Source organism: Magnolia sinica, chromosome 8, assembly GCF_029962835.1.
Source record: "Magnolia sinica isolate HGM2019 chromosome 8, MsV1, whole genome shotgun sequence".
NCBI classification, from domain to species: Eukaryota; Viridiplantae; Streptophyta; class Magnoliopsida; order Magnoliales; family Magnoliaceae; genus Magnolia; species Magnolia sinica.
Genome location: NC_080580.1, coordinates 2,769,075 through 2,790,271, shown reverse-complemented (window position 1 = coordinate 2,790,271; position 21,197 = coordinate 2,769,075). Strand labels below are relative to the sequence as shown.

The following is a 21,197-nucleotide window of genomic DNA, read 5'->3' as shown; positions in this document are numbered from 1 at the left end:
AAGCTAAAGGGGATGCCGATTCCCTGTGATGGCTTTCATGAGAAATTCGTGTAACAGAGAGCTATGAGGGGCCTACTGTGATGTTTGTGGTATATCTCACTCACCTCAAACTCTAAACTATGGTACGTTTGTGATATATCTATGATATTATAAGTTTTTTCATATGATGGCATGGGCCCAAAAATGAAGCAAATCGCAAAACTAAAGCACACTGCATGAGAGAAAACAATGAGGATTGGACATCCATCATTGAAGAATTTGTAGGGCCACATAAGTTTTGGGTCAAGCTATTATTTTTGTGTTTCAAATTCATCTCACTAGGAATGACCTTATGAACAGTATAGATGGCATAAAAACATCACAGTGGATCACAGGAGGTTTCAACGGCCATTTCCCTATCCACTTTTTACGGTTTTGATTGCTGCACACAAAAGACTGCAGTCCCATTTTATGGGTCTGTTTTCCTGTTCTTGCTCTCTTTCTTAATTATGTTTTTTTGTGAAACGTTCCCAATACCTTGATTAGAATAGATAGCCTTTCGGAATGTGCAAGGGACATTTAATCTATCCATCATTTGAGCCTGCTCATGTTAGACGTTCCAAAACTCAAGTGGACCACACCATAGGGGTGTGAATGGCTATATAAACACCTACCCTGAAAACCTTCTTGGGACCCGTTTGTGATGTTTATATCCTATCTAATATACAATGCCCATTTGTACAAAAAAAAAAAAAACAACTGTGGGTCTCGGGAAGGTTTCAATGATAGGACTGGCCCACTTAAATTTTGACTCGACCATATTTTCACACTCAGGCCCGGATATCAGCTGGCCCAAATAACGGACAGAATGCGTGTGATGTGACAAATATTAAAGTGGCCCCAATGAGGGCTTTGTTGTGTGGGTACATGTAATGCACGTGTATGGGTCCACACGGTTTCTCTTTCGGGCCTATTAGCGTGTGCAACATTGTGTATAAAATTTTGACCCGACCATATTTTCACATTCAGGCCCTGATATCAGCGGGCCCAAATGCCAGACAGAATGGGTGTGATGTGACAAATATTAAAGTGGCCCCAAGGACGGCTCTGTTGCAGGGTACATGTCGTGATACACGAAAAGAAAACACTAACTAATTGCATTACCCTACTCATAATCTTTGACAGTTGGAACAGACGTGGAAAGCAAGTCTACAAAAATCACCGGGACACGACTTGGGTGGATTCACCGTACACACAGAAACTTTGTTGTGATCATCGTAAATTTATGTGGTTTATCCGCACCGTCCATCCATTTTTCCAGCTTATTTTAGGAGTTGAGCCTAAAATTGAAGCATATCCAAAAGTGGATCACACCACAGGAAGCAGTAATAATGATTTTCACCGTCAAAACCTTCCTAGGGCCTACAGTAATGTTTATTTGTCGTGAAACTTGTTTATAAGATCAGAAAGATATGGATGACGGAAAAACATCCACACCATCCATCCATTTTGAAAATTCATTTTAGAAATTTTTTCCAAAAAATGAAGCAGCTACAAATCTAGGGTGGACCATAATATAGGATGAAGTGGTAACCGGCAAATAAAAACTTACCTTGAGCCACAAAAGTTAAGCTTATATTTGTGTGGTCTCTTCATCCAGGTTTTTATGACCTTATCTACAGGGGCAAAGAAGCATTCTGGTAGCCCACGTGAAGTTTTCAACGGTTGGGATTCAGTCACTGCTGTTTCTTGTAGTATGGTCCACCTAAGATTTGGATCTACTTCATTTTTGGAATCATGCCTTAAAATGGGCTTTCAAAATGGATGGACGGTGTGGATGTAAGGAAGATACATCGCAGTGGGCCCCAATGGTGGAGATCCACCCAAACAGCACCCCTTCTTTCCATCCCATCCCATCCCAGGTGAAAACAGAAATGAAAAGAAGGGTATGGAATTCATCCCATACGGAAAGAAGCAACCCAGTCTCTTACACTGAAATCCTTGACAACGACTCTTCAAATCAGCCTGTAGATGTCTAGGCCCCACCATTTTCTGCATGCCACATCCACTCCATCCATCAGTTTCATACTCTTATTTTTACCGTACAGTCTATAAATTGGCCCCGTTATTTCTGGTGGGCCCAACGAGATGAAGAATTTAAAATCACACCTAAAACATTTAATCTCATGCAGTGTGGCCTGCCTGACCTATGGATCAAGCTGACTTTTTGGATATCTGTTCAATCCTAAAAGGATTGCCTGATGAATGGATTAGATGAAACATACACACCATGTTGGCTACAGACACACACATATGACTCAGATTGCTCTCCCTATTCTATCTAGTGTTGTCCATTTAAGTTGATTACATCTGTAAATCCATTTCCCCCATGAATCCCAGTAGATAAGAATTCTAGTTCTTAGTCTTCATATATTATAGTATGAATATTCCACATCACTCCATTATGCATGGATGGTGAGATTGGCGTAAAGCCAATTCTAATAAGCTTATTGGACATTCACATTAATATGATTCCAATAAGGATTGAACCCAACATATTTGCAAATCATAAGTTAAGCACTTAAACCAATCAACCGTGAATGCTTAAGTGGGCTCAATGTATATTGCGTATTATCAAAATAAAAACTTAGGAGAAATTATTGAAACAACATCAATTCAAATTCTAGATCTTCAAATTGAGAGTGATATTGATAGAGATTAAGATTTCTCACTAAATTCGATTATGTGAAAGATGCCCCAAATATAAAATTATATGGGCGCACATGACGAATGGAGTGGATGTACGAGTTACCTTGCTTAGTTAGGATGTTTTACCCACTGTTTGTACATGTTGATTTGCTTTTTTTGTCTCTCTTTCAAAATGAGAAGTTGGATCCTATGCTTGTCACAAACAGAAATTTTCTATTTGTTGTAAAGTGATAGGGCCACATCATCATACATTACATTTAATGCAGCGGTGCTGACAACATCAATGATGATATGAACCAATCACAATGCAGGAAAATAGAAAATCCCTTTTGTGACAAGTGGAAGATCTGGATTCTCGAAATGAAAGTAGGGTTTCTTGGTAAAAAAGGAATGGGAAGCATATTGCACCTTATCTTTTCCTCTTGACCAATGCGCTTGACCTAAAGATCTGGGAGATGGGAGTGGTCAACTATATTCCGATGGTGTCATTTGATAAACTGAAAAATAAACTTTAAAAATTAAGTTAAGTGCTTAAAACTTATAACCATAAATTATAATTATGAAATACTTTTTAAGGATAGATTGGTTAAAAGTGAAAATAAATTTTAATAGACTTTCAACATTCAGCCTTTAGCCTTCCTAATGCCATTTCTTTTGAATTTATACCATGAGATTCCCAACAGTTTAAGAGGTATATGTCCCAAGGAAAAAAAAAAAAGAAGTGAAGGGAGGGGAGATAAAAGAAAACTATATTTTGAGTAAAAAATAATTTAAGCACTAAATAATTTGAATTTGCCAAAAGATTTGATTTGTAGAAGTGCTGAAAATAAGTGATAAAAACTGAAAATAAAATTTATCAAATAGCACATTAAGTTATAAATAAGTAGCATTTAAAAGTGGTCGAGGCTCAGGCAGTTTTGGATGGTATTAAGTATTACATCAAATTAGGGCTGTTCCTTTCCCCTGTTAGTAAAATCTTTTCTTCTTACTTAAAAAATAATAATAAAATAATAATAATAATAATAAAATAATAAATCTAGGCCCATGCTTTCAGGGCTCACGCTCTAGCCATCTTGGCTCATCCTTGTACCAGCCCACTATCTAACATATCCGTGTCGTTTACATTGATTTTATGCATATCAAAGCATCCCCGGCTTGTTTAGATATTAGGCCTAGATCTTGTGCTCAGGCTTCAATCACAAGCTTAAGGCCCAACACAGCCAAAAGATTTCTGGGGTAGGCCCACCTTCACTCCTAACCAATGATCAGGTCGAGTAGACCTCTATGCCTACCACTGGTCAAATGGGCAACACGTACCAGAAAAATGGAAATCTGCTGGAATGTAATGGCATTTCGAGAAGGGTTTTATAAAATATCTTTCATCACTTAAACATCTTAATAACTCTATGCCTTTTATTATAACAAGATGATATCTTCATCCTCCTACATTCATGATACAGTCTCCCTTTGCCTGACACCAGGATAAAACTAAGAAAAAAAGAAAGGAGAAAAAAAGAAAGACTAAATATATTTAAAGCTTATTCAACAAACAAATTTTATTTTGAAATCTATCTCAACATAACTATGAATAATGTCTCAGTAATTTCTGAGTTCAGATGGACCTTTGCCTAACTGCAGCGACCTAACTTGTTTGTCGCTTTAAATCTTGACCCCAAGATATAAGTCCTTGATTGCATGCGTTTCCACAACAACATCTTTCATTTTCATTCGTTCGGTGGGTGATTCCAAAGAACACGACACACCAATTCTGACTATTGAAGTCCAGCAGTCACGCATTCCATATCTTGCATTGGTATGATTTCCACTGTCTTGAGTAACTCTGGCTTCATTAAAAGAATTAGGTCTACAATCTTCATTACTTGTTCAGGCAACGAAGACTTAGAGAAATGATGAAGGCTTAGATTGTCTTTAAACATCTCATCAGTTGGCCCCTTTCCAGTTATCATCTCCAAGAGAATGATTCCATAGTTGTAAACATCTCCTTGTGTAGAAGCTTCACCGCCCATCCCATACTCTGTAATTTGTACATCCCATATTGAAATATGAGCCACCATTTAGATACAAATAAAGTTAGACGTTATATTTTGAGAGAGAGAGAGAGAGAGAGAGAGAGAGAGAGAGAACTCCATTTACACAAGTAATTATCATTTATATTTTTACTCAAGTTCAAAAATTCTAACATCAATAGATGTGCTATGAACTTTGGCCAGAGAATCTATACTCATTTCTGATCTTATTATTAATGTTATTTTTAATTACTTGATTATCTAATGAAATCCTACTCTCACTGTAGCTCTAAGATTTTTTTTTAATTACTTGATTATCTAATGAAATCCTACTCTCACCCCATTTCGCCCCCTTGAAATAGGTGGACTGCAGACCTACAATAAGTTTTTTTGTAAAAACTCTGTTCATTTCATATTCAAGAAGCTTTACAGGCTGATATACAAAATTTCGAGCACCCCCAACCACACCTGGGGGCACCTATCGTAAGAAGAAGAAGAAGAAAAAAAAAAAAAATCCCCAAACATTAGGATCCAAACAGGGCCACCAACACTTATCCCCTGGCTGCCCCCTAGCCCACTTTATCAAGGAAGAGGAAGATAGATTGAGATGTAATTCGATACATCTCATGGAGGTGCATGGTTTCTATTAATAACTTGAGAGGAGAACAATCAGCCATTGATTTGGAGGGCTGTTGCAAGATATACATGATAACTGAATATTGTGAGGCGAATGTCGAGGCCTTCCTGGAGCCCACCACGATGTTTATATGCCATCCAAACCTTTCATCTGGTCATTCCCACTGGCATGAACTGAAACCATAATTATTAGCATAATGCGAAACTTTTATGGTCCAATGAAAGTTTCAATGTTGAGCCTTTAACACTCAATGATTCCTACCTTGTGGCCCTCTTGAGTCTTGGATCTAAATAATTATTGGGTTGCTGTCTAATTGTGAGCTTCCGAAATTGATGGATGGATTGAATTGTCCAACGACATCACCTTGGGCCCCATATAGCCTATGCCAACGGAAGCTTTCCTTAGGAGTGGGGCACAAGTATCGCACAGATACACTTAAAAGAATAAAATTGAAGAAAATATATGAATCTTACCTGGAGCGATGTACCCAATAGATCCCTTCACCCCAAGCGATATGGTTTGAGCAACCTCATATAAAAACCTCGCTAACCCGAAGTCACTCACATGGGCAATCATGTCATCATCAAAAAGAATGTTGCTCGGTTTTAAATCGCAATGCACGATTGGTGTTTGGCAATGGTGATGTAGATAATCCAGTGCAGAAGCCACATCAAGCGCTATATTTAACCTTTGAATAAAGGTTAAATTCCCCCTCAGCTGGTCATACCCATCTTTGGGTAACCACCTGCCTAGACTTCCGTTGTTCATGTACTAAAAAACTAAAGCCTTGAACTCGTTGCCTTTATAATCAATGCTTGAGCAACAGGTTAAAATTTTAATAAGATTCCGATGCCTAATGTTTCTCAAAGCTTCACATTCGGCCACGAAGCTCCTCAGAGCTCCTTGCTGTTGAAGGTTGAGGACTTTCACTGCGAAAACAGTTCCATCTCGATCCAGAATCCCTTTGTTATCTGACGTAAAATATATGATTTTGGGGTAGAACGAGCTACTGAAGCTAACCAACCCCGCTATGCCGGGTTGCGCAGCCTGGAATTGTGAAAAACCCCTGGATCGACGGTCGTTTCCCTGTTTTAATTTCGTTTTTACTATAAATAATAAGTTTTAGTTTGATTATAACTCTTCATCCGTCGGGCTTTAGGAGTTGCGCCCAACGTGAAAAGAGCTTAGAATAATTAGGAGAACGGTTTGGTGAAGCCAAATAGGACACTTACTATTTTTGGCCGAAAACCTTGCGCACTAGTAGACATCACGACCGTCTATAAATAGTAAGTTTACTATTTATAGTAAGTCGCAGATTCTAAGAGTTTGAGTTGTAGTTTGATTCTGATTTCTTCCCCATTTGCTTGGTACCCTATTTAAAGGGTTGTGGACTCGTTTTTATTCATCAATAAACTTCCATTGTTCATGTACTCAAAAACTAAAGCCTTGAATTCGTTTCCTTTATAATCAATGCTTGAGCAACAGGTTAAGATTTTAATCAGATTCCGATGCTTAATGTTTCTCAAAGCTTCGCATTCGGCCATGAAGCTCCTCAGAGCTCCTTGCTGTTGAAGGTTGAGGACTTTCACTGCGAAAACGGTTCCATCTCGATCTTGTGTTCCTTTATATACAGAACCAAAGCTTCCACTGCCAATCAAATTTGCAGAAGAGAAGCCATCTGTCGCTTTAAAGAGGTCTGCATATGATATAATCATGAAAGGATCCTCCACAGACGGTGGAACAGAAGGTTTCTTTCTCGACTTTCTTACCCAATACAGAGTGGTAACGAAACATGATAATGAAATAAAACACAGGGCAACACCAATTATTGAGAATTTTACTTTCGAAGCAAGAGACATCCCCAATTTCTTGGAAGCTTCGTTAGAGCACGCTGGCAATTTCAATTCTTCAATACCCCCACAAAGCTTACTATTTCCGAGTACTGAAACTTTGCTGGCATTTCTAAAGACCCCTTGTTTTGGTAATTCACCCTCAAAATTAATGAAAGATAGATTTAGGTATTCCAAAGCAGAAAGGTTCTCCAGGTATTGTGGAATCTTTCCAGACAAGTTGTTGCCTGAAAGATCCAGGAATCGAAGCCTCTTAGAGTACTAAATGCAGAAGGAATTGACCCTTGAAAGAAGTTCCCTTCCAACCCAAGATACTCTAGGCTTAGACAGCTACCTAGTGTGCTTGGAATTTCACCTGACAATTTGTTATTAGAAACATTCAATTTCTGGAGAGCTTTCAGGTATCCGGCTTCCAATGGCAGATCACCGCTAAATGAGTTGTTTCCAACAAAGATTTCAATTAAAGAGGGAAAGCTGAAAAGTTGTTTGGGTAAGCTACCACTAAGATTATTATCAAAGAGGTACAAGGACTTCATGTATGTACAATTTCCAAGACTTGAAGGTACGCTCCCTGTTAGACTGTTTCCATCTAAAGCAAGTAAATACAACCGGGACATGTTTCGCAAGGAAGATGGAATATTTCCAGATAATTCATTTCTACCGACGGCAAGTACCTCCATTTTATTAAGCTTCCCAACACCAATGGGAATGGCACCCGTTAAAAAGTTATATCGCATAGATAACCTTGTTAAGCTGAAAAGGTTTTGAATCCCAGATGGGATGCTTCCGAATATCCTGTTACCTTCCAGTGATAGCCACGTCATTTGGGTAGAAAGATTAGCTATGGAGTCAGGCAACGCACCGCTGAGACGGTTAGCGTCCATGTCCAGTATTTGTAAGCTAGTACAATTGGTCAATGAAACGAGAAAACTCAAGTCATGAGCTTTCCCAGTTCCAAGTTCATTGTAGCTGAAAAATACCTTAGTGAGACTCTTGAGGCTTCCAAGATTCATAGGAACGGATCCAGTAAAATTATTGCCCTCAAATGAAAGAAGTACAAGTCGTGAAGCGTTGGGTAATGAAACTGGTATGGGTCCTGTGAATTGGTTTCCTCCAACATAGAGTCCTTGGAGATTAGGGAGAGTGAGGCCTAAGTTGTATGGAAGCTTTCCATTCAATCTGTTATATCCCACGTCCAAAATGGTAATGGATGAAAGATTGTATAGTGAAGGAGGAATTCTACCTGACAGTTTATTAGAAGCAATTGCAAGCTTCTCTAAGTTTACCAACTGGCTGAGCTCACCAGGGATGCTGCCCTCCAAACTGTTTCTTGAAAGAAAAAGGAAAGTGAGAGATGAAAGGTTTCCAAGTGAAGGTGGGATGCTTCCTGTAAGACTGTTGCGACGAAGGTCCAATTTGGTGAGCTTGGATAGAGAACCTAGCTCAGTTGGAATCCTTCCTACAAGCTGGTTCCCGTGAAGATAGAGGACTTCGAGTTCTGAACAGTGGGTCAGATTTACTGGAATTTCTCCGGTGAATGTGTTATTGGCCAGACTGAGATACTGCAAGCGGAACAAATGGCCAATCTCTTCGGGAACCGCGCCGTAGAATCTGTTGTTTGTGAAATCGATGACCCCGAGGAAGGTGAGGTTTGCTATGTAGGGAGATATGGGGCCCATCAAGTTTTGGCCAACAGGGTTCAAGGTTGTGACCCTTTGAGGATGTCGGTGACCGTAAGTCACTCCCTGCCAGTGGCAGAAGTGGAGAGTATGGTTCCAGGAGCTCAAGGAATGGAGAGGATCGTCAGTTATCAGATGTTTGAAGTGGACCAAAGCAAGATGATCTGTTTCGTTGGAGAAATTAGCAGCAGATCCCAACAACCATGGAATGTATATGGGAGAGAAAATGATGGCATGGAGGAGGAATGACCAAATTGCACTTAGGCTCATTGGCGGGAGCTCCATTATTGGGTTCGTGAATGCAGGAAAGCCAAGGTGTGGAGACAAATAGGGAGTGGATTCCCCTCTATATCTTACGGAGAAGGGCCCACTTCTCGTCCGTTCATGACTTGACCCGGCTACTAAATAACAAATAGTCGTCTGATTTCTTGGGTACCCTTTTTTTTTTCTTTTCTTTACGACTCCTGTCTCTTTTGACTGAAACAGGTTCAAAAGACTCCAAAACACGCGGAGATGCTTTTGCCTCTGTCACGACTAACCTTTATGCGTCGCAGATACTGGAGCCCACACGGTGCATATGGTGGTCCAGTGATACACAGGCCAAAGCTTGAACGGGGAGTTACTGACAAAGGCTTTTGCACGAAATTCATGTGCAGGGAAGTTGGATGGGGATGATGTTCGTGAGAAATCCATCAGTTCATCTTTTTTTTCTTTTTTTTTTCATTTAATTGTAGGACATGAGACCAAAAACTCAGGTGGATCCAAAACTCAAAAAGCCTCAGGAGAGGGAAAGCTGGGGATAGAAATGCATATCAGTGAAACCTTCACTAGGTCCAACATGTGGTTTATACATCATCCAAACTATTTATAAAGTAGTCACTTTTGTGGTCATTTGAATGTTTCAACAATCCCCAGTATTTCCTCACATGTGGCGTACTTGGGTTTTGGATCTTCTTAATTTTTGGTTGCATACTCTAAAACGATCTTATAAAATGGATGGACATGATGAATTTCTCACAAACATCACAGTGGGCCCACCTAGTTTCCTAGCATAGTAACTTCTTGCCAAAGCCTTTCCAGGAAAATTTGTATCCAAAAAGCTTAAGCTAAAGGGGATGCCGATTCCCTGTGAAGGCTTTCATAGGACGGGAAATTCATGCAATGGAGACCTATGTGGGGCCCACTATGATGTTTGTGATATATCTACCATATCCATAGCTATATGGGGCCACTATCATCTTTGTTATGATGTTTGTGAAATTTCTACCATATCTATCAGTTTTTTCATATTATGGCATGAGAGAAAACAGTGAGGATTGGACATTCATCATTGAAGAATTTGTAGGGCCACAAAAGTTTTGGGTTAGGCTATTATTTTTGTGTTTCAAATTCATCTCCCTAGAAACGACTATATGGACGGTATGGATGGCATATAAGCATTACAGTGGACCCCAAGAGGTTTCAACTGTGGGCATTTCCTAACCCCTTTTTCCTGTTGTGCAGCCCACTAGAATTTTGGATTTACCTCTTTTTTGGGCCATACCTAGCGTGATATGGAAAAGTGGATGAACAGAGTAAATATCTCACGAACATCACAATAGGCCCCACTGAGCTTTCCATCAGGGTAATTCGTGTCCAGGTTAAGTGGTGACTGAGGCCATCACTAACTGGAGATAGAATTAGAACAAATGAAAAGAAAATTTTCTGCGGGGTTTGGTCCTCGTGAGTTATGGATCGGACTAATTATTGGCCCTAGGATCTAAAAAGAAAGGGACCCACCTAATGTATGGAGCAAATGCCACATGCACAACAGAGTGGCCCACTAGGCTTTGATTGCTGCATACAAAAGACTCCAATCCGATTTTATGGGTCTGCTTTTCATGTTCTGGCTCTCTTTCTTAATTCATTTTTTTTTGTGAAACGATCCCAATACCTGATTGGAACAGATAACCTTCTGGAATGTGCAAGGGACATTTAATCTATCCATCATTTGAGCCTGCTCATGTTAGACGTTCCAAAACTCAAGTGGACCACACCATAGGGGTGTGAATGGCTATATAAACACCTACCCTGAAAACCTTCTTGGGACCCGTTTGTGATGTTTATATCCTATCTAATCTGCTCATAATGTGAGTCTCAAAAGGATGAAGTAGCATGGTTAGAAAATCTAAGTCTCACACTCATGCCTCGGCTGGCCTAAATGACAGACAGAATGGGTGTGATGTGAAAAATATTAAAGTGGCTCAAAGGACGGCTTTGTTGCGTGGGTACATGTAATGCACGTGTATGGGTCCACACGGTTTCTCTTTGGAAGCAGCGTGATACACGAAAATAAAATACTTACCAATTGCATCACCCTACTCAGAATCTTTGACAGTTGAACGGACGTGGAAAGCAAGTCTACAAAAGTCCCCAGGACACGACTTGGATGGATTCAGGATCCACTGTACTGAGTCATGAGATGCTTGATCGTACACAAAAAACTCTGTCGTGCTCACCGTAAATTTAAATTTATGGGGTTTATCCCCACCGTTTATCTATTTTTCCAACTCATTTTAGGGGTTGAGCCTAAAATTAAAGCATATCCAAATCTCAAGTGGATCACACCACAGGAAGCAGTAATAATGATTTTCACCGTTGAAACCTTCCTAGGCCCACGGTAATGTTTACTTGTCATCTAACTTCTTCATAATATCACAAAAATATGGACAAAGGAAAAACATCCACACCCTCCGTCCATTTTGAAAACTAATTTTGGAAATTTTTCCGAAAAACGAAGCAGATGCAATTTTGATATACTTTAATTTTGGGCTGGACCCCTAAAATGAACTGGAAATGGATGGATAACATGGATAAACCACATAACATGGGCTGAACAGAGTTTACTTAGCAGCAATCGGCTTCCCTCACCAAGACGGTGAGATCCTTGACAATGCTGCCAACTGTGATTTATGTGTATTACATACGTGCTGCTTATCTATTTCGAAAACTCATTTTAGGAAATTATTTTAAAAAAATGAAGCAAATACGAATCTCAGGTGGACCATAATATAGGAGAAAGTGGCAATCAGCCAATAAAAACTTGGACTGCAAAAGTTTTGGATCAATTTGGAATTTGCGTGGTCTCTTCATCCGGGTTTTTGTGATTTTATTAACAGAGGCAAAATAAGCATTCTGGTGGCCACATGAAGTTTTAAATGGTGGGGATTCAGTCACTACTGTTTCATGTAGTATGGTCCACTTAAGATTTGGATCTACTTCATTTTTGGAATCATGCCCTAAAATGAGCTTTCAAAATGGATGGACAGTATGGATGTAAGGCAGATACATCACAGTGGGCCCCACTGGTGGAGATCCACCCAAACAGCACCCCTTCTTTCCATCCCATCCCATCCCAGGTGAAAACAGAAATGAAAAGAAGGGTATGGAATTCATCCCATGTAGAAAGAAGCAACCCAGTCTCTTATTATGAAATCCTTGACAACGACTCTTCAAATCAGCCTGTAGCTGTGTGGGAATCACCATTTTGTGCATGCGGTATCCACTCCATTCATCAGTTGCATACTCTTATTTTTACCGTAAAGTCTATAAAATCACACCTGACATTTAAGCTCATGCATCCTAAACATTTAAGCTCATGCAGTGTGGCCTGTCTGACCTATGGATGAAGCTGAATTTTTGGATATATGTTCAACCTGAAGGGATCACCTGATGAATGGATTAGACGGAACATACACACCATGTTGACTACAGACACACACCTATGACTCAGTTTTCTCTAAGCTGTTCTATCTAGTGTTGTCCATATAAGTTGATTACATCTGTAAATCCATTTTCTTCCCCATGAATTCCAGTAGACAAGAATTATAGTTCTTAGTCTTCGTATATTATGGTATGAATATTCCACATCAATCCATTATGCATGGATGGTGAGATTAGCATAAAGCCAATTCTAATAAGCTTATTGGACATTCACATTAATGTGATTCCAGGATTGAACCCAACATATTTGCAAATCGTAAGTTAAGCACTTAAACCAATCAACCATGAATGCTTAAGTGGGCTCATTGTATTTTGCGAATTATCAAAATAAAAACTTAGGACAAATTATTGAAACAACATCAATTCAAATTCTAGATCTTCAAATTGAGAGTGATATTAATAGAGATTAAGAATTCTCACTAAATTCGATTTAGTGTAAGATGCGCCAAATAAAAGATTAACAACCATTTCCTGTTTGATACAAGCCATTGAGAACCGTCCATTACCTATGAACAAAGTTTTAAAGTATAACCAACCATTTCCAAGGTTTAGCCTGAGGAATGTGGATCCTATGCTTGTTACAAACAGTAAACTTCTATTTTCCTATCTCCTGATTGGTCCACATCATCACTGTTGTTGTCAACATTACTACTTTAAATGAAGTGATAGGGCCACATCACTTTGCAATATAGAAAACCTCTTTTGTGACGAGTAGAGGATTTGGATTCTGGAAATGAAAGTAGGGTTTCTTGGTAAAAAAGGAAAGGGAAGCAGATTTCATCTTATTTTTCCCTCTTGACCGATGTGCTTAACTTAGAGATTCGAGAGATGGGAGTGGTCAACTGTATTCTGATGGTGTCGTTTGATAAACTGAAAAATAAACTTTGAAAATTAAGTTAAGTGCTTAAAACTTATAATAATAAATTGTAATTTTGAAATACTTTTAAGGATAGATTGGTTTAAAGTGAAGAAATTTTAATAGACTTTCAACATACAGCCTTTAGCCTTCCTAATGCCATTTCTTTTGAATTTATACCATGAGATTCCCAACAGTTTAAGAGGTATATGTCCCAAAAGTGTAAACTCAGTTGGAGTGGAGCTAAAAAGAAAACTATATTTTTAGTAAATATTAATTTAAGCACGTAATAATTTGAATATGTCAAAAAATTAAAAAAAAATAAAAAAAAATCGTAAAGTGCTGAAAATAAGTGATAAAGGCTGAAAATAAAATTGATCAAATAGCACATTAAGCTATAAATAAGTAACATTTAAAAGGGACTGAGGCTCAGGCAGTTTTGGATGGAATTAAGTATTGCATCAAATTGGGGTTGTTCCTTTCCCCTGCTGTAAAATCTTTTCTTCTTAAAAAAACAGGGCTCACACTCTGGCCATCTAGGTCCATCCCTGTACCAGCCCACCATCCAATATATCTGGATCGTTTACATTGACTTTATGCATATCAAAGTATCCCCAGCCTGAATGGGGGCTCCCACCCAGGTTGGAAATGGAGATACTAGCTTAACAGAATCGAGAGGCTCAAGCTAAGAGGTCAGGTTCGGTTTGTCCATATTTTCTGTGAAGGCAACACTCCGGCTGACACAGTGGCCCATTTGGGTGGCGATAGTCAGACATTCTCATGGTTTATTCATTTTTCTGATCTTACGCCACAGGTCAGAGGGCTCCTCTTTCTAAACAAGGTGGTGCTGGGGCGATTAGGGAGCTTTAGGGACTCTCTTCTGTCGAATGGCTTCTTCCTAGGGCCTTTGAGGTTTTTATTGTTTTTTCTTTTCAGTGTTGGCTATGATAGGTGTTCCCAGGTCTTTTTCTCCCAGGGATGCCCGAATGTATATTCTGATGATAGTTTGAAATGAAAAAAGGGCCATCTCTTGCCCTATTTTCCCAAAAAAAAAAAAAAGTTCACATGGCAAATTTTCATCCTATGTTACAGTAAATTGGAAGGGTGAGGATCATTTAACATGTAAAAAAAAAAAAAAAGCATCCCCAGCCTGTTTAGATATTACGCCTTACATCTTTAGATCTTGTGTTCAGGCTTCAATCACAAGCTTAAGACCTAGCACAGCCAAAAGATTTCTGGGGTAGGCCCACCTTTACTTCTAACCAATGATCAGGTCGAGTAGACCTCCAAGCCCACCACTGGTCAAATGGGCAACACATGTACCAGAAAAATGACCGTTTACAAAGATAAACACCAACGACTCCAATGTACAAACGTAGTCCACCTGATGAGCGGATTTTCATAATGTTTTCCCCAATCAAATGATCCTAACCATTCAACACCAAAAATAAAAATAAATAAAAAATTGCAAGTAATTGTCCACATTTAACAGTCATGAAGATGGAGCACTTTTTAGGGATATATGGGCAACTCTTATCCACGTGACCTATGGTATGAATGAGTTGGATCACAAGAGGAAGGCCCCACATTAACAGTTTATCATGCAGAGCAATTGCTGAATCCAACGGTCACGTTCTCGTTCTCGTTACTCTAGTAAAGATATGGTGCCACCCTTCAGACTTACACAAGCACAAATTGAAATAAACCAACTTAAAACATAAACCCTAATTATGAAAAATAAATACATGCCATGTACTATTAAGATGAGAAAAATTTTCATTTTACTATCCCACAACCAGATAAATGCACAGTTCTCACTAGGAAATCTTCACATGATCACATGGTAGCATTTACATTTGTTGGCGTTCACTTAGTTACCTGGATATGCATTTAGGTCGGGGCAGCAGGACATTACAATATGTTTGGATGTTTCTAACACGCTTGTTGATGTTGTATGGATGAGCATTTGAAAATAGATCAGTGACATAAATTCATCAGCGAAAAGATCTTAATCCACAATGGAAGTCTGCTTGAACGTAATGGCATTTTGAAAAGGGTTTTATAAAATCTTTCATCAATTGAACATCTTAATAACTCAATATGCCTTTTATTATAACAAGATGATATCTTTATGCTCCTGCATTCATGATACAGTCTCCCTTTGCCTGACACCAGGATAAAACTAAGAAAAAAAGAAAAATGAAAAAAAAAAAGAAAGACATCTTCATAAGCCAAGAGTAAATATATTTAAAGCTTATTCAACAAACATATTTTATTTTGAAATCTATCTCAACATAACTGCGAATAATGTCTCAGTAATTTCTGCGTTCAGATGGACCTTCACCTAACTGCAGCGACTTAACATGTTTGTCGCTTTGAATCTTGACCCCAAGATATAAGTCCTTGATTGCATGCGTTTCCACAACAACATCTTTCATTTTCATTCGTTCGGTGGGTGATTCCAAAGAACACGACACACCAATTCTGACTATTGAAGTCCAGCAGTCACGCATTCCATATCTTGCATTGGTATGATTTCCACTGTCTTGAGTAACTCTGGCTTCATTAAAAGAATTAGGTCTACAATCTTCATTACTTGTTCAGGCAACGAAGACTTAGAGAAATGATGAAGGCTTAGATTGTCTTTAAACATCTCATCAGTTGGCCCCTTTCCAGTTATCATCTCCAAGAGAATGATTCCATAGTTGTAAACATCTCCTTGTGTAGAAGCTTCACCGCCCATCCCATACTCTGTAATTTGTACATCCCATATTGAAATATGAGCCAGAGAGAGAGAGAGAGAGAGAGAGAGAGGGAGAGAGTACTCCATTTAAACAAGTAATTATCATTTATATTTTTCCTGAAGTTCAAAAATTTTTACATCAATAGATGTGCTATGAACTTTGGCCAGAGAATCTATACTCATTTCTGATCTTATTATTAATTATTAATGTTATTTTTAATTAATTGAGTAGCTAACGAAATCCTACTCTCACTGTAGCTCTAGGAATATACTTTCACTGACTTCTAGGATTGTGTTATGGCCTAAAATTTCGGATAGCTCTAGGTACATGTAGTTTAATCAATGTACATTGCTCTACCAATTCAACCCAGAATAATGAGGTTAGCCCAGTGTTTGTTTGAAATAGGTTTCACTGGATCGATGTCTCTGATTTTCTAAATGTAAACCAAAAATAGCATAGTCTACTATTGTTGTACATGTGCCACCAGGAGAATCCATCCATCCATCTGATAGTACTCCATGCATCTATAACTAGATAAATTCTATGTTTTATGTGTACTTCTACATATAACACTTTTTTCCCCTACCAATGTGTTTCCCATGTAGAAAATCCACCGTGCAGATGGTGGGATACACCACAAGATGATCTGGGACAATTACTAGGATGGCCCACTCCTTAGGAAGCCTGAACTGTCAAAATTAATGAAAATTCAAATTATCTGACTTAGTACCACCGTGGATCTCCTAACGTCTAAGTTTTTCCAATTTTAGTCACCCAATTGATTTTTTTTTTTGTTAGAGCCGTTGTTAGCATGACGTGGAGTTTTACACAATTGATACATTTACAAGGTGTGAAAGCTCACCGGTGAGAAAGAAAGCACCAATTAAATGTGGAATTTTGGCCCGATCCAAGATGTGAATATGTCTCCTTTACATATACATTGATTAAATTCATTGATATCTGAAACCTTATTAGTGTCCTATAAGCATTAAAATGAGAATTAAGTCAACTGCCCATAGAAGTTGTTGTGGGTCGTAGCTATGTCGGGCCCACCGTTATGTCAGTGAGAAATCTAATTGGTCCATCCATCATTTTGGTAAGCTCACAATAGTAAAGAAACCTAACAATTTTATATTCAGATCCAAAATTCATGCGCGCCCCACATGACAAGAAACAGTGAGAATGGAAGTGCCCACGGTCCAAGCTTTCCCAGAGCTCACCATAATGTTTATACAGCATCCAAACTGTTCATCAGGTTATTCCCATTGGATGAACTAAAAAGACAAATATTAGCCTGATGGGTAACTTTTATGGCCCATGAAAGTTTCAATGGTGAGCTTTTAATCCTCACTGTTTCCTTTACTGTGTGGCCCATTTGAGTATTGGATCTGAATAATTATTAGGCTGCCGTCCTACTGTGAGCTTCTAAAGCTGATAGAAGGTTTTGAATTTCTCACAAACTTCACCATGGGACTCACATTGCCTCTGCCCACAGGAACTTTCCTGTGGGTGGGGCATAAGCAATTCACATCACAGATTATTAAAAAAAAAAAAAAAACCAAGAAGAAGAAGAATAGGAAATATATGAACATCTTACCTGGAGCGATGTACCCAATAGATCCCTTCACCCCAAGTGAGCTGGTTTGAGCAACCTCAGATAAGAACTTTGCTAGCCCAAAGTCACCCACATGAGCAATCATGTCATCATCAAGAAGAATATTGCTTGGTTTTAAATCGCGATGAACAATTGGTGTTTGCAAGTGATGATGTAGATAATCCAGTGCAGAAACCACATCGACAGCGATATTTAGCCTTTGAATGAAGTTTAAGTTCCTCCAGGACTGGTCATGTCCATCTATGTGCAACCAGTTGTCAAGACTTCCATTGGCCATGTACTCAAAAACTAAAGCCTTGAACTTGTTGCCCTTAAAATCAATACTTGAGCAGCAGGTTAAGATTTTGATAAGATTCCGATGCTTTATATTTCTCAAGGCTTCACATTCGGCCATGAAGCTCCTCAAAGCTCCTTGCTGCTGAAGATTGAGGACTTTCACCGAGATACTAGTTCCATCTCAATCTAGTGTTCCTTGTATACAGAACCAAAACTTCCCGTACCAATCAAATTTGCAGAAGAGAAGCCATCTGTCACTTTAAAGAGCTCTGCATATGATATGTTCATGAAAGGATCCTCCATAGAAGGCACGGCAAAAGGTTTCCTTCTCGACTTTCTTACCCAATAAAGGGTAGCAAAGAAGCATGACAATAAAATAAGACATAGGACAACACCAATTATTGAGAATTTTACTTTTGAAGCAAGAGACATCCCCTGTTTCTTGGAAGCTTGATTAGAGCACGCTGGCAATTGCAATTCTTGAATACCCCCCGCAAAGATTACTATTTCCAACTACGGAAACTCCGCTGGCATTTCCAAAGAACCCTTTTTTTGGTAATTCATCGTCGAAATGATTGTAAGATAGATTTAGATATTGCAAAGCATAAAGGTTCTCCAGGTATTGTGGAATCTTTCCAGACAAGTTGCGTGAAAGATCCAGGGATTGAAGGCCTTTTAGAGCAGTAAATGATGGAGGAATTAATCCTTGAAAGTAGTTCCCGTCGAGGAAGAGATCCTCTAGGCTGAGAAAAGTGCCTACCCAGCTTGGAATTTCCCCTGACAACTTGTTATCCAATGGATAGAAATGCAGACAAATTTAAAATACTAGTGACTGTTTTTATGTCAGTAAAAGAGTTGTTTCTAACATTGACTTCAATTAAAGAGGGAAATCTGAAAAGTTGTATGGGTAAGCTACCACTAAGATTATTATCATGGAGGTATATGAACTGCATGTATGTACAATTTCCAAGACTTGAAGGTATGCTCCCAGTTGTTTTCTTGCAGGTAAAACTCATTCAATTCAGTGAGGTTGCCAAAGGAAGATGGAATTCGCCCAGAAAATCTATTCACCGACCAGTCTAAAAATTGCAGCTTTTGAAGCTTCCCTATACTGATAGGAATGGTACCCGTTAAAATGTTCCACTCCATACTCAATGTTGTGAGGCCGAAAAGGTTTTGAATGCCCAGATGGGATGCTTCCGAATATCCTGTTATTTCCCAAAGTTAACCATCTCAGTTGGGTCGAAAGATTAGCCATGGAGTCAGGCAACGCACCACTGAGATTATTTATGCCTAGCTGCAGCACTCGTAAACTACTGCAATTTGTCAAAGAATGGAGAAAACTCGAGTCTTGAGATTTCCCAATTCCAAGTCGATTGCCTCCCAAATATAACCTGGAGAGACCCTTGAGTCTTCCAAAATTCATAGGCACAGACCCGCTAAAACTATTGTTGCCAAGTTTAATAAGTAAAAGTCCGGAAGCATTGGATAATGAAACTGGTATGGGTCCTGTGAACTGGTTTCCTTCAGCATAGACTCCTTCGAGATTAGGAAGAGTGAGGCCTAAGTTAGGTGGAAGATTTCCGTGAAAATTGTTAAATCCTACGTCGAAGGTACTGATGGAGGAGAGATTATAGAGCACGGGAGGAATCTTGCCTGACAGTTTATTAGAACCAATTCCAAAAATATCTAAGCTTACCAACTTGCTGAGCTCACCAGGGATGCTGCCCTCTAGATTGTTTGCTGCGAGAATGAAAATAATGAGATTAGAAAGGTTTCCGAGTGAGGGTGGGATTCTTCCCGAAAGACTGTTCTCAGTAAGGCTCAATCCCAAGAGCTTCGGTAGGAAACCAAGTTCGTCTGGGACCTTCCCTATGAGCTGGTTTCCGTAGAATGCAATGCCTTTGAGTTCGGAGTAGTTTGCAAGAGTTGCTGGAATTTCTCCTGTCAGTGTATTGTTAGTCAGTTGCAGAAGTTTCAAACGGAACAACCGGCCTATCTCTTCAGGAATCGTCCCGTGGAAGCCATTGCGTCTGAGATCGATTCTCCTGAGGAAGGTGAGGTTCCCTATTGTTGGATGTAGGCTAGTGGGGCCCACTAGTGAGCAATCACTAGTGGGTGGGTCCCACATGTTTAGGCTTTCTCAGGCCTTTTCCATTCGGTTGAGATTTCAAATTCAACTTTGAATTTGAAATATGATAAGAGATAGGGATTTAACCGGATAATATGGTTTCATCCTATCTCATCCGATCTCTTCCTCCTTTCCTAGATGCACTCTCTCTCGCATTAAATAACAATCATACGAAATACTGAGAGTATACAGAGAGATATAGTGTGCACGATAGTCTGTCCATCTTAGCTTGTCCTTGGGACGATCTGATTCATAGATCGCAATCTGGGGCCACTATATACCGTATGATCAGAGGTGTGAATAGTTCCATCTGCTCCAGTAGTAGATAAGCGGGCCGTTGGAGCACTGTTCTTCTGCTTTGTGAGGATTCCAAACTTCGTGTAGACCGTCAGATCTTGAGGGCTCACCTTCCGCGCTTCCCTACAGTGGTATCAGAGCATATTTAACGGCGGATCTCCGATTATATTCATCTAAAAAGGTAAGTAACCCATCCTTTTTTTTTGGATTGGAATCCATGTTTTACGAATGGTATCAAATCAGCATGTGTACGGTGGATTAGTTTTTGTATACACGTATGCCATGTGCATGTAAGCCCGATTATGATGGACCAAGATGATCATGTAGATCTTTATGATTCCATACACCTTAATGTACACCATGTTATTGGTTTATGGAATGGTCCACATATTGTACCCCATGCGTGTACATCATATCCACCAATAGTTGTTTAATAGAAATACATCCACTAATAGTTGTTGTATTGAACTACACCACTTAAAGGCATGCTCACCTACGCACCTTTACACACGTGACATTGGTGTCGAATCCGAATGGTTAATAAAATGCGGAATCCCATGAAACCTCAGGAGGTGAATTTTCACACTGATCTAAGATTCTAGTGGGCCATAGCAAAGAGAAATTCAAATCAAGGG

The 21,197-nt window shown here is 39.2% G+C and overlaps 2 protein-coding genes and 1 pseudogene across 2 annotated transcripts; all 3 read right to left on the bottom strand.

The window, feature by feature from the left end:
- Positions 1-5,710: 5,710 nt before the first annotated feature.
- Positions 5,711-9,166, bottom strand: LOC131253784 (putative receptor-like protein kinase At3g47110; annotated as a pseudogene).
- Positions 9,167-15,987: 6,821 nt separating this feature from the next.
- On the bottom strand, positions 15,988-18,437 carry LOC131253783 (probable LRR receptor-like serine/threonine-protein kinase At3g47570). The gene is made up of 3 exons (XM_058254922.1): positions 18,359-18,437; positions 17,841-18,290; positions 15,988-16,250 (listed from the first exon to the last, which is right to left on the bottom strand). The coding sequence occupies exons 1-3, from the start codon at positions 18,435-18,437 to the stop codon at positions 15,988-15,990; spliced, it is 792 nt and encodes a 263-aa protein (XP_058110905.1).
- A 151-nt stretch (positions 18,438-18,588) lies between these two features.
- Positions 18,589-20,421, bottom strand: LOC131253782 (putative receptor-like protein kinase At3g47110). The gene is made up of 3 exons (XM_058254921.1): positions 20,408-20,421; positions 19,210-20,182; positions 18,589-18,918 (listed from the first exon to the last, which is right to left on the bottom strand). Exons 1-3 carry the CDS (start codon positions 20,419-20,421, stop codon positions 18,589-18,591), a joined length of 1,317 nt encoding a protein of 438 aa, XP_058110904.1.
- Positions 20,422-21,197: the final 776 nt, after the last annotated feature.